At 31.0% G+C, this 12029-nt stretch overlaps 2 protein-coding genes across 5 annotated transcripts; one reads left to right on the top strand and one right to left on the bottom strand.

The window, feature by feature from the left end:
• Positions 1-335: 335 nt before the first annotated feature.
• Positions 336-5816, bottom strand: LOC8279871 (RINT1-like protein MAG2L). 3 transcript variants are annotated; one of them, XM_015727493.3, is made up of 5 exons: positions 5366-5816; positions 5157-5246; positions 4165-4277; positions 2381-4057; positions 336-1022 (listed from the first exon to the last, which is right to left on the bottom strand). In XM_015727493.3, exons 1-5 carry the CDS (start codon positions 5691-5693, stop codon positions 1014-1016), a joined length of 2217 nt encoding a protein of 738 aa, XP_015582979.2. In that variant the 5' UTR covers positions 5694-5816; the 3' UTR covers positions 336-1013. The 3 variants fall into 3 exon arrangements, with proteins under 3 accessions (XP_015582979.2, XP_015582978.2, XP_015582977.2); XM_015727492.3 differs by having other exon boundaries at positions 336-939; positions 5366-5815; XM_015727491.3 differs by lacking the exon at positions 336-1022 and having other exon boundaries at positions 1566-4057; positions 5366-5814.
• A 1144-nt stretch (positions 5817-6960) lies between these two features.
• Positions 6961-10114, top strand: LOC8279872 (urease accessory protein F). Of its 2 annotated transcripts, XM_048379179.1 has the most exons (3): positions 6961-7182; positions 8045-8200; positions 9111-10114. In XM_048379179.1, the coding sequence occupies exon 3, from the start codon at positions 9131-9133 to the stop codon at positions 9860-9862; it is 732 nt and encodes a 243-aa protein (XP_048235136.1). In that variant the 5' UTR covers positions 6961-7182; positions 8045-8200; positions 9111-9130; the 3' UTR covers positions 9863-10114. The 2 variants fall into 2 exon arrangements, with proteins under 2 accessions (XP_048235136.1, XP_015582970.2); XM_015727484.3 differs by lacking the exon at positions 8045-8200 and having other exon boundaries at positions 6965-7182.
• The last annotated feature ends 1915 nt before the right edge of the window (positions 10115-12029 follow it).

Raw genomic sequence — 12029 nt, 5'->3', positions numbered from 1 at the left:
ATTTCTAATTTAGCGACCGCACAACATTAATCACTAATGCGATTTATTAATTTTAAAAAATGATATCTTAAAATTAACTTTTCATGTAAGACATCTAGTCAAAAGTAGCAAACTATTTACATGTTGATATATCTAGAAAAAAAAGCTGCTAAAAAGAATAAATATCCACAACTAGACTCAATAGGTTGATTCTTTTGAAGATAAACTTTTTTATGATAAAGATCCAATCATATTACACATGAATAGGTTCCATACATTCAGTAAAATAAGTAATATGGTAGAATCTATATGCAATTTTACCTATTTTATTTAAATGTTCTATTTTATCTATTTCCTTTACTTAATCACTTAATACTTTATTAAGTAAAAAAGAGAGCATATATGTGAAGCCTTATCTCAACTAGAACTATTAAGTTGAATGTCACTGGATAACTTCTCTATATCTTCATCATTTTGAGCCACCAAGAATTAAGGTAAAGGGGGGCAGGTGCCAGTGAACCATATTGCTCAGGCATATGGTCATATTACTAGTGAACCATATGGTTAGTATGTTTCCCCTACTGCACCAAAAATGAGACAATCAAGGGTTCACCTCAGGTTTCTCTCGGGCTGGTTCTTCTTGAGATATGATGGTTCATAAGGGCTTTCCAAAACCACATTGATCCTTGGCTAAATTTTTAACTTCCAAAAGGCTTTCTACCCCAACCATGGGATGTAACCAGTTGTGAGACGGAGAGAATGTAGATTGAATTAGTGTCTTCTTCCATGTTTTCATAAACAAATATGATACCTTGAACAATTCAAAGTCATTCGGCTTGTTTGTTGATATTTTGAAATCTTTGAGGCTTGGGCTCCATTTGTCTTTCCACATCAGCACTTGTTCATTGTCTTCTTTATTGCATCCAAGAGGAATGCTAAAAATCTTCGCTTTTAGGGCATCTAAAATGGGGTGTAATGAAAAGTGTAAGCTTCCTCTCATAACGGGAGTATAATGCGTATTATGTGCGTCGTATTCACGATGCCTATAATAAAGAGTAAAAAACTGCAAAAATGAATTATATGAAGCTACAAAAAGTAATGTCTTTTCTTTGTATAATTCATATTATGCGCGTCGTATTCATGACACGTATAATAAAGAGTAAAAAACTGTAAAAATGAACTATATGGAGCTACAAAGATTAATGTCTTTTCTTTTTTTAGCAAGAGGATAACATATGACATATAGATTACACTTTGTGTAAACCATTATGGAAGCCCTTTAAAGTTTGACATATATTTTGCTTATAATGAGAAGTCAAACAAAATAATAAAAGAGAAAGTTCTTAGCTCTCCTGAACAAGAGATTTTGAATGGATCTAGAAATCTTGAGAATATCAACTTCGCGATTTTTGAGCGCATATAGAAAAGTATGTCAAATAAATATTAATTAAAAAAATTAGAATTCAGTAAATATAATTTCATTAGAAGTTTAGAGATCAAACAGAATTATCAATGTTTTCTAAACTTGACCCACTAATTAGTTAGTTTTGATAAAAATAAATAGAGAGAATAGTGTAACAAGTTGATAATGAAGGGACAAAATTAACATAATATAAAAGAATAGTACAATATGCCAAAACACAGGCATCTGCCATTTACCCTTAATAGTTCTTATTAAGAACTTTTACAAGTTAACATTGAGAAAGAAAAAAAAAAAAAAAAAGATAAATGATTCAATTTCTTTTTTTTTTTTTTTTTTAATCAAAACTGAACTATAAGTCAAAAGCTACAATGCCAAAAACTGTGAAGTGTGAACTAGTGCCATTTAATTAATACTCCAACAGGACACCATCTGCCAATTTAGAGATTTAACAAAACAAGATACTTTTTATGTAGTAGCTATTGGAAACTGAGAGACTAAACTTCTTCAGCAGCTATATCAAACACCCATTGAAAGTCATTAGCAGCTCATAATCTTATTTGGTTTCATGGGTATAAGTGATAACACAAAGGTCATCAAGAGAATGTATTAGCTAATAGTCTATCTCTATGAACAAAATACTTGGGAAGATTTGGGGGAAAGGAAAAAAGAGGAGACAAAAAGCACAATACTAAAGCTCAAGTTTCAAATCTTCTCCTCCTCAAAATTTTATCAACTTGATCAAATGTTAAGTGTAAAATTCCCAGAGTGTAGGCATTTTGTTGGGTTCTCAACAGTGGATGTAACTACTTGCAAATACTTTTCTTCTTCCCTACTCATTTTCAACAGCCTAATAGTCTCTCTAATACAAGGGAAAAATGCGTCAGGCCGAGCACAGAACGGTTGAAAAACAAAGAATAGTGCTTGCATATCAGCTTCAAACTGATTAATCCCAAAGCTAGAAAAAAGAATATCACTCACCAAAATGCTGCTTGAGATAAAATGGTCAAGCCCATCAGCAACACTTCTCCACAAATCAAAGAAGTCTTTTGGATTGAGACTCAATTTAAGAATGCGAAGCTCACTTTTAATGGTATCCAGTGCCTCGACAATATCAGTGGATATTGCTAAATCAGTGACTGCTGAAGTAAGATTTCCTCGCCCTTGCTCAAACTGTTTTGCATTCTGCAGATATTCCCAGGAGAGTGCTTCAAAATGATGGAGGAGACAAGTAATTATGTCCATAAGCCAGTTGGTCTCAAGCTCCAGCATGCTTTTAACTTCTTCCCTAAAAAAGCTATTATCATCAGCCCCATTGTCATTTCTGTTTATGTCTAAAGCTCTTTCAGCAATTCTCATCTCCAAGAAGTTGACATCATCACTCCACTCTTGTAGCTTAGACTCGATATACCTGGCAGCATTGATTGATACACAGACTTTGATCAAGGCATCATCTGGACTATCTATTGGAAACTCAGTGTTTTTGCATCTCAAAACCAATACATTAAGAAAATGCCAGAGGAATTTTCCAGCAGTCGATCTGATAAATCGAACACGTAGTAGAACATCAGGCAGAGTTTGGCATCGTTCAATCATTTCCCAGGAAATTTTAATGGCAGATTCTGTTACTAATGGGGCTCTATAGTCTTCTCTAGTTGCAAGGAAAAATTGTTCAGTCTCTGCACTGAGTTGGAAATTAACTCCACATTTCTTATCAATTGACCAAGCTGTCTCATCTTTTAGATCAAGTTTTAGTTTCTTCCAGGCATCCTTGAGCTCTATTTTTGCCCATATCTTGAGCCAATCTGGCCTATCACAAAATATCTTCAATACTGAAACTCCTCTTGAAGGCTCATCGTGCCTTTCAGACTCCAAGAAAAAATGAATTTCTGAACTGACAAGTGATTGCATCCGTTTATCAAAAGCAACAATATGATCTATCAAATGAAGCCATGAAGATGCAACTTCTACTTTTGCGTGTTTCTCCTTATACCTTTTAGCAAGTTCAGAAACAACAGATTTTGATAACAACTCAGAAAGCATTTGCACCATTGCCAAAACCCAAGCTTCTCTGGCGCTGTAACTCACCAGTCTTGCTCTATCAATTAAAGGTTGCAAAACATCATCCACTCCCACAATAAAGTCTCTTGTAATCCTATATACAAGTGCGAACATGAATTCAGGCTGTTCAACCCATTTAGAGAAGTGATATTCCATTCGTGAAGCAATAGGCGAAACCAGTTCATCAATAGCCCAAAGTCTCATGGTGCACTCCTTCTGTCCAAAAATGTTATGCTGTCGATCTTCCCTGCGTGTCTGCAGATGCTGCAAAGCACAAAGACCTAGAAAACTCTGTGAATAACACTTTCTTTTGTCTCCTTCCATCAAAACAAGGGGGTTAGGAAAGCTAGTAATTTCTCCAGTATCAACTTTTGATGTCAAAAGTTTAGGAGGCCAGCCTAACGAAGCAAGAAGAGCTCGGTGATCGGCAAGAATTTGAGGCCGAACAACAGCTAAAGATTTATCTACTCTGACATCAACAGATTCCAAAAGATGAGACCATTTAGGATGAACTTTCACAACAGTAACCAATATGTCCTCGATGTTATTCATCACTTTTATGGCTCTGAGTAGTATCTCTTGCTTTAACCCAAAATCCTATATTAAAAGCAAATTTTCACATTTAGTGTTAGACTTTTCTATTAGTTTACAGAACTAAATACCTGCGTGCCAAAGTACTGAGGTAAAGGAAATGCGGACTTTACAGTTGAAATCATTGAAGTCAAAAGCTTTGCTGAAAACTTGGCATGTGAATCTCCAATAGTGTAAATTGCGTCTTCAAGATCCCCAACCAGAGCTTCCAACTGTAAGGCAATATCTGAAATAATTAACATTTAAGCTTAGTGCCCAGCCTGCTAGGCCCGCGTACCAACTAATCAATTCCCGAACAAGAGATAATATTTATATCTGCATTGATGAGGCCTAGGCTACAAATTGAACTCATAAGAATTTCTCTCATGCATTCCAAAACCAGCAAGAAAAATGGTGCCCCAAACAGAAGAGGCCACCTTTCCCCAGTCTTTGCATCTATTTGCATGACTCAAAGCTTTCTCATAAAGGAGCAAACCAACAATTTCTCAATATCAGTTATCATGGATAGCAGAGTAAACATAGTAAATTCGCTACAAGTCAATGTCATAGACACATGCATAATCACAATTCAAGTTCAAAGATAATAGTACAACCTGGAATTCAACTAAACATATGCGAACCTTATGGATGAGGTTGCAAAACTCACTAGGGAGTTAGGGGACGTCAAACGGGATTTGGTCCTCCGCAAAAAGGCCGTCACTCAAGAGAGAGTTGACGCCACATCCCTAACGTATCCTCCTTCAGCTTATCTTTCAAAACTAGAATCATTTAAGACTCTATTAAAAGACAAACTTTGAAGGTACTCAAGTAACCGGATTGCTAAATCAAGATCATTGTGGAAGAACTCGTGAATTTCATTAGAATAACGATCTAACTTCATCTAACATCCTTGAGCTAAAAGCCATTCACAATAAAAGATTGTTTAGTAACTCGAACAATAAAGCTTTATATATTAACCTTCTAACTAACACGCTAAATACACCCCCTAATGCACTAAAATTTATGATAACATTAAGAAAGCGAGAAACTTCGTAACTTGGTGAGAAATTAAGTTAAGTTAAAAAGAAAAAGATAGAAGTAAAAGTAATATGATTTTTACACTCACCAACGTAACTGTGAATACATTCAATTCTTTTCAGGCCCTTGACAAGTTGAGGCATTTCCTCACTCAGAATTTTCCTTGGACAACTCCCATCTACACAAAACACAAAATAAATTGTAAAAAAAAATAAAATCTTTGCTTTATTAAATTTAAACAGCTTTCAATAATATCGAGCACTAAAAAAAAAAACTAATAAAAGATGAAATGCTAACATTGAGAAGTGTGAAAACTGAGATTCTCCAACATGTAATTAAGATTAGCAATCAATGACTTGGCTCCAAAAGAATGAGAAATCCATGAAACGGTGAGTTTTATATGATTTCTCTGTAAGTTTATGAAATTGGATTCTAAATCTGCATAGCTTTGCTTCAAATCTGTTAAGAGAAGTGGAGCTCTTGCGACAAGATCTTCACGGGTACTCAAATGTTGATCCAGAAACTCTTTCTGGAGAGATGATAGCTCAATTTGCCTTGGAAGAACTCCATCAGGTGTTGGACTGCATGGTGATTTTAACGGTGGCAGTGGCGGTGGAGGTTCCATTTATTGGAGGCAATAGTCACTGAAAGTGAAATGCACTTTTGAATGGCATTAATAAGCAGAGGAAGTTACTTTCAGACAGTTTTTTAATTACTTGTGTATATACTCTTTTCTTTTTTAATTTAAAGACAACCTTATCGTGTCAAGTTTCGGATTTTATTTTTATATTTTTATAAAAAATATTATATTTTTTATTCTATTTTTAATATATTCTTATAAAAGTTATTTATTTTTTAGATTTTATTTAAAATATATATTATATATAAAAATATCAAAACGGTACTAATTAATTAATTTTTGATAAATTAATTAAGAGATAGATTTATTATTTTTATTTTATGATTTTATAATTAATATTATATTTTTTTGTAGTTGCTAATATATTTTGATTAAATAAAATAATATTTTAAAGTATATATTATAATATATTAAAATATAATTAAAAATATATAAATAAAATTAAAAAATTATTTAAAAATATTAAAAATAACACTATTATATTTATAATACCTATTTAAATTTTTATTATAATAAAAAATAATAAGAATAAAAATAAAAATACTATTTTTATAATTTTATTAAAAATATTAAAAAATATTCATAAATGTAAAAAAATATTATAATCAGTTAAAGAAATAACAATAATTTTAGTCTGTATATATTTATAGTTTATTTTTTATAAATATATAAAAAATAACAATTTAAAAACTCAAAATTCTAAATGTTTAAATTTATAAAATAAAATAAATAAATAATTATAAATATTTCTTGGCATTCTATTTACTTATTTGAAATTATTAGTGTTAAAAATAGTATTATATTTAATTCTTTTTAAGGATCAAATGTTTGATTTCAAAAAAAAAACAATCAAATACATTTATATTTTAAATATTATTAAAAATATAACATATAAAATAGTATCTAAGTTTATAATTATTTAATTTTATTTTAAATATTTTTATTTTAAAAAACATACATTATATAATTATACTGAACTTATTTTTATCTAAATTATATTGTAATACTCATATTTTAAATAAATAATATTGAGATCGATGATGATGTGTTAATAATCTAAAAGTTATTATTTCATCAAATTTAATAGTGAATATATTATTTAATTTAAAAATGTAAAGATTAAAGGATAAAATAAATATAATTATAAATTTTATAATATGTTGGAATTTTGATAATTTCTCAATCGAATTTATATAACAAATATAAACATTAAAATAATGTTAGAGAATATCAGACACTATAAAATAATAATAAAATTATACCCAAAAAAGAAGGAAAAATTTTTTTCTGATGTTTACGAACACAACTGAAACATACACTGAGCTCAACTCATTCTGTTTCACTTTTCTCCCTCGCTATCGTTCAACAGCAGTCTGACACCCGCCGTAGCCAGTGTTGGAGCCACCGTACCAACAGCCTCCATTATTTTCATTGCACCTGCTATCATCATTTTATTTTTTTCACCTCACCGGAGGTAAAATCTCTAATTAGTATATGACTTCTCTGTAACTTGAAGTTAATGATGATGATGTTCCATGTAATCTTGATTTTTAAATTCTGTTTTAGGGTGTTCTCTATCTGGGTCTTCTATTCATTATTTATTTATCTATTTATTTATTTAGAGATATGTGCTTGAAATGGGTCTCAATTAGCCTCATCTGCTGTAATGTCCCAGTGAAGATTATATACAGATAGTATGTCTTTGTCAGATTTAACTAAAATAAGTTTTGACAAGTTTTCTATTGTCTCATGTCAAATTATACTTGTCTCTTCTTGGAGAAAAAGGCTTCCTTCTTTCTTTATGTTTCTTTTCCCCCTAAGTTGCTCTTTGAATTATATGAATCTTGTTGAATTGTGAAGGTTCCACGTCATTATCACTCATTTTAATTTGTTCTTAATAGATATAGCAGACTTGGTTTTGCATTTTGTGCTATAAATTCCTTTTTGGTAACAATTACTGGTTGCTTAGGATATGTTGCATCAGTTCTGTAGCAAGATATTCTAGTTCAGAACTGTGTTGTTTAGCATCGAACCAATGCAAGAATATGGAAAAACATGAAACTGTTTCAGGCTAGAGATGAGGTTCAGACTGAGATCTGTCATGAGTTAGTTTGTACATGGAAATAATGGTACAATCTATTGTAATTTTCACATTTCATCATTAATTGGGTAAATAGGAAGTCCTTGGTTGATTTGAGCTAAAATAGGTGTGTATATATACACACACATATATACACCTCTGTTTATGAAATAATAGAAAGCCTGGTGCCATTAATGAAGGCGGCAGATGCTCTAATACAAACGGTATTCTCTTACACTATTCATGCAATTTCCAGTTCGAGAAAGAGGAGAGAGGCACTTTTGCATCTACTTAACCTGACTATTGAATGACTTGGTTGACCCAAGAAAGAAAGCATAGCTGGAGGGTAGCTTTCGAGCAAGCTGTACTGGGACTTCCATTTTTCCCTGACTCTACACTAATAGCATTACAGGTTCCGTTTCTTCACCAAACGCCCTCTCAAAAGGAAAAGCCTTCTCTTTCGCTCTGCACATCCGAAATAGGTTGCACGATGTGTTTACCAATAACTTTTGGACCAGTTGTTTAGGACCAAGTTGAAACTCTATCAAACTTGATTTTTCGTCCTTTAAGTAACTCAGCTGCTGCCTTGAACTTCTGTTCTTTTTTTCTTTGTTCTTAACTAAAATTGCATTCTTTCTTTTTCCTCCTCAAACTGTAAGCTTAAGATATAGCAGGTTTATGCTTCTCTATTGGAGGGTGATATGGAAAACATAGTGTTCAAAAAAATGAAAAGCTCATTGGATTCTCTTTGATGAATGAATTGAACATATAGATATAGAATGCATATTTCTAGCTAGAATTTAGATTATTAGACTGTCATAGGCTAATAGCTTAGTGATTGAGTACTTCTGATGCACACCGTTGATTTCAAACTGTTGCTTTTGTCTTCCATTTTATTCAATTAAAAATAAATGAAGAAAAGAGCAAGATGATGAAGACCTCAGACTGGATTCTGGAGTTAAGATTATGAGATTTACTGAACAGCATGTCAATTTTCTTAAAGAAAATCAGCTTAGAGAATATATTTGAGGATTACCCTGCGCCTGCCTTAATCAAGGATGCTGAGGTCAAACATGATTAACACGTCAGGTCCTTGGGCACCTTGAAACTTGGAAGTGGTGAATGGTTCTCTCTTTTAATTGTAGAGTTCATAGTTTTTATTTTTATTGTTTTTTGGAGCTTTTAGACTTTTGACTTAAGTGATAAACAGAACTTATATCTGCATTATTTATCTATATTCTTTCACTCTTTTTATTTAATGTTTCAGAAAATGGTAAATTCCTTTTACGAAAGTTCATCTGCTTGCTCTTTGTACATGGCAGGGTATTTCTATATTCTCCCAATGGAAGATGACATGGAAGTAGACCACAAGCGGAGAAAAACTGCTCCTGCAGATTTGTGTTCACAGTGGAGCAAGTGGCAACTGCTTGATTCCATTCTCCCTACGGGTGGTTTTGCACATTCTTTTGGTCTTGAGGCAGCAATTCAAGCACGGATAATCTTGGGTCCTGAAGATTTTAAGACTCAGGTGATTCACATTTTGGAGAATACAGGGAGTTTGCTTCTTCCTTTTGTGTACTCTGCTACCATATCTCCAGACTTGGATAACTGGCAAAAACTTGACAGAAGATTAGACGCAACTTTAACGAATGAAGTAAGTCGAAAGGCATCCATTGCACAAGGGTCAGCTCTCATGAGGGTGGCTGCAGCTGTATTTACTGAAATCCCATCTTTTAAAACCATGAGAGATGCAGTTCTTGTTTCTGGGGCTGTTTCTTTCCATCATGCTCCTGTCTTCGGTGTTGTATGTGGTCTTCTTGGGATGAACACTGAAACTTCTCAAAGAGCATACTTGTTTATTACAATGAGAGATGCCTTTTCTGCTGCAACAAGGCTCAATTTGGTCGGACCCCTAGGCGCAGCTGTGCTGCAGCATCAGTTGTCTGTTGTTGCTGAGACTGTATTGAGAAAGTGGATGGACCATGCAGTTGAGGAAGCTTGCCAAACAGTTCCCTTACTTGATACTCTACAGGGCTGCCATAGCTATCTGTTTTCGAGATTGTTTTGCTCCTGATGCTTCAGGTAAATGTATATATTCCTAATGTAATCAACCTTTTCTTGCTCTGAATTCCAAGGAGTAATGTTCATGTGTATGCGCCAATATATGTCAAGTTAGTCCTAGAGATGGAGAGAAGAGTTAAAAACTGATGTAAGCAGGTATTTTAGAACTGGGATCAAATTCTAGAATTATGTTTTCAAGGAAACTTAATTGATCATGTATATTTTCTACCTACTTTAATTAGGGTCAAAATATTTTAATTATTCTTTTTCGGCTTAATGTATTTCCCGCATGAAAATTCCAATAAAATATGGACTATATAATATGAGTAACTATCCTTTTACCCTTTTTCTGTGGTTGTTATAAAGTCGAAAATTTTACCTACTAATGAGAGAATTTGAATCCAACTCGAGCACTATGAGTACTTTTTTCAATTTTACCAACGAAAAGCTTCATCAATAAATTGAAATATTCATATTTCTTCGGAAAAAAATTTAACTTGATCAGTAAAGTCCTAAGAGATAAATTACCTATTTTAATGGAGCTCAGGATCTATTGAACCTCCAATAAATTAAATAAAAAAAATTCTACCATTTTCTAACAATTTTTTGAGTTTTTATTCAATCATATAATTTTGATCCAAGAATTTTTTTGGGGGAAATTTAAAAAAAAAAAAGAAAAAAAAAATATTTTGCTAAATAAGCTGCTGAACTTTAGCACAAATAATAATTAAATTTTAGTTTGTTAGGGTTTTTTTAAGTTAATTAAAATCAAATTAAGGTGTTTAGTTACATAATCAAGATTGATGCAAATCTCTTGTAACAGACATATATAATATCATTATCTAAAAAGATCTGTCAAAAAACTTGGTCATGATTTTATTTATGAAAATTTCTCAACAGATTTCAAGCCTTTGTAATTAAAACAGCAAATAAAATAAAGAAACCATTAGGAAAGAGATCTTCAATAAAGATCACTGAAGTGGGTTCTATTGTGTAAACTTTTACTATTATTTTAATTATAAATATTTTCTTTTAATTTAAATACCAATTTGACTAATACTAAATATATAAAATAAAAATTTAATAACTAGCAGAACTTATAATATCTAAAATTTTGAGTTTTTTTAATAAAATTATATCTCTTTTTCCTTTTATAATATACGTTAATTATATTCTTTAGCTCAGTGTGATAAGTGAATTTATCTCGACTACTAAAGCTAATTTTTAAAATAAAAAATTAATTTATTAGTTAATATATTAATTAAGTCTATATAAATTAGTATTAAAAATATAAAAATTACATATTATCATATTTCTTTTATATTATAAAACTATAAATATGTATTAAAACTCTGTCTATATATTAACACATTGCATAATAGTTTTATTTTTCAATCAAAAGACTTTTTCTTTACATTTTTTCTTAGATTTTCTACTTATAAATCTTTATCTGAATCAGTATCATTAGCATGAGCAGAATTAGACTAAATATATTTCGAGCGAATTTATAATTTATTTTCATAATCACTCAGGCATCGATTTAAGTAAATTCTAAAATATTATAATTTATAATGACTTTCTATGTCTTTATATATTTATATAAAGAAAATTTATAAGATATGGATCAGATTTATATAAAATATTTTAATATACAACTTTTATATAAAAAATACATACTAAAGTAATTTTATATAAATTTCTTTAAAAAATTACTTTTTATATAAACAAATTTAGATTTTATAAATTCAATAAATATATAAAACTATTAAAAGTTGTTATAAATTACGGTACTCTAGAATTCACCGAGAAAATCGAATTTACGTTGGTCCCTTGAAGGAAAGATATCCTAAACCACTAAAAACAATAGAGGTGTATTCGCTCAACCACTATCATATACTATGCTCATAGTATGAACAATTTTTCTTTTAATATATTAGAGTCATACCAAAATCTATCAATTAACAAAATTATGAAAATTAAAGTATTGTTTATATTTTTTTAACAATATGCAACAATCAATTGAAAACAAAATAACTTTACTATTACCCATGTATTATTCTCAACCATCATATATGATTCATATAAACTTTCGAAAACATTTTATATAGGTTTCATGTACACGCCATAATAAATGAGTGATATGTATTATTAGTATTTTATATTTGGTATTAAATGATTGA

The sequence above is a fragment of the Ricinus communis genome, chromosome 1, assembly GCF_019578655.1.
Source record: "Ricinus communis isolate WT05 ecotype wild-type chromosome 1, ASM1957865v1, whole genome shotgun sequence".
NCBI classification, from domain to species: Eukaryota; Viridiplantae; Streptophyta; class Magnoliopsida; order Malpighiales; family Euphorbiaceae; genus Ricinus; species Ricinus communis.
The sequence above is the reverse complement of the archived record's forward strand: the minus strand, read 5'-3'. Positions and strand labels throughout refer to the sequence as shown.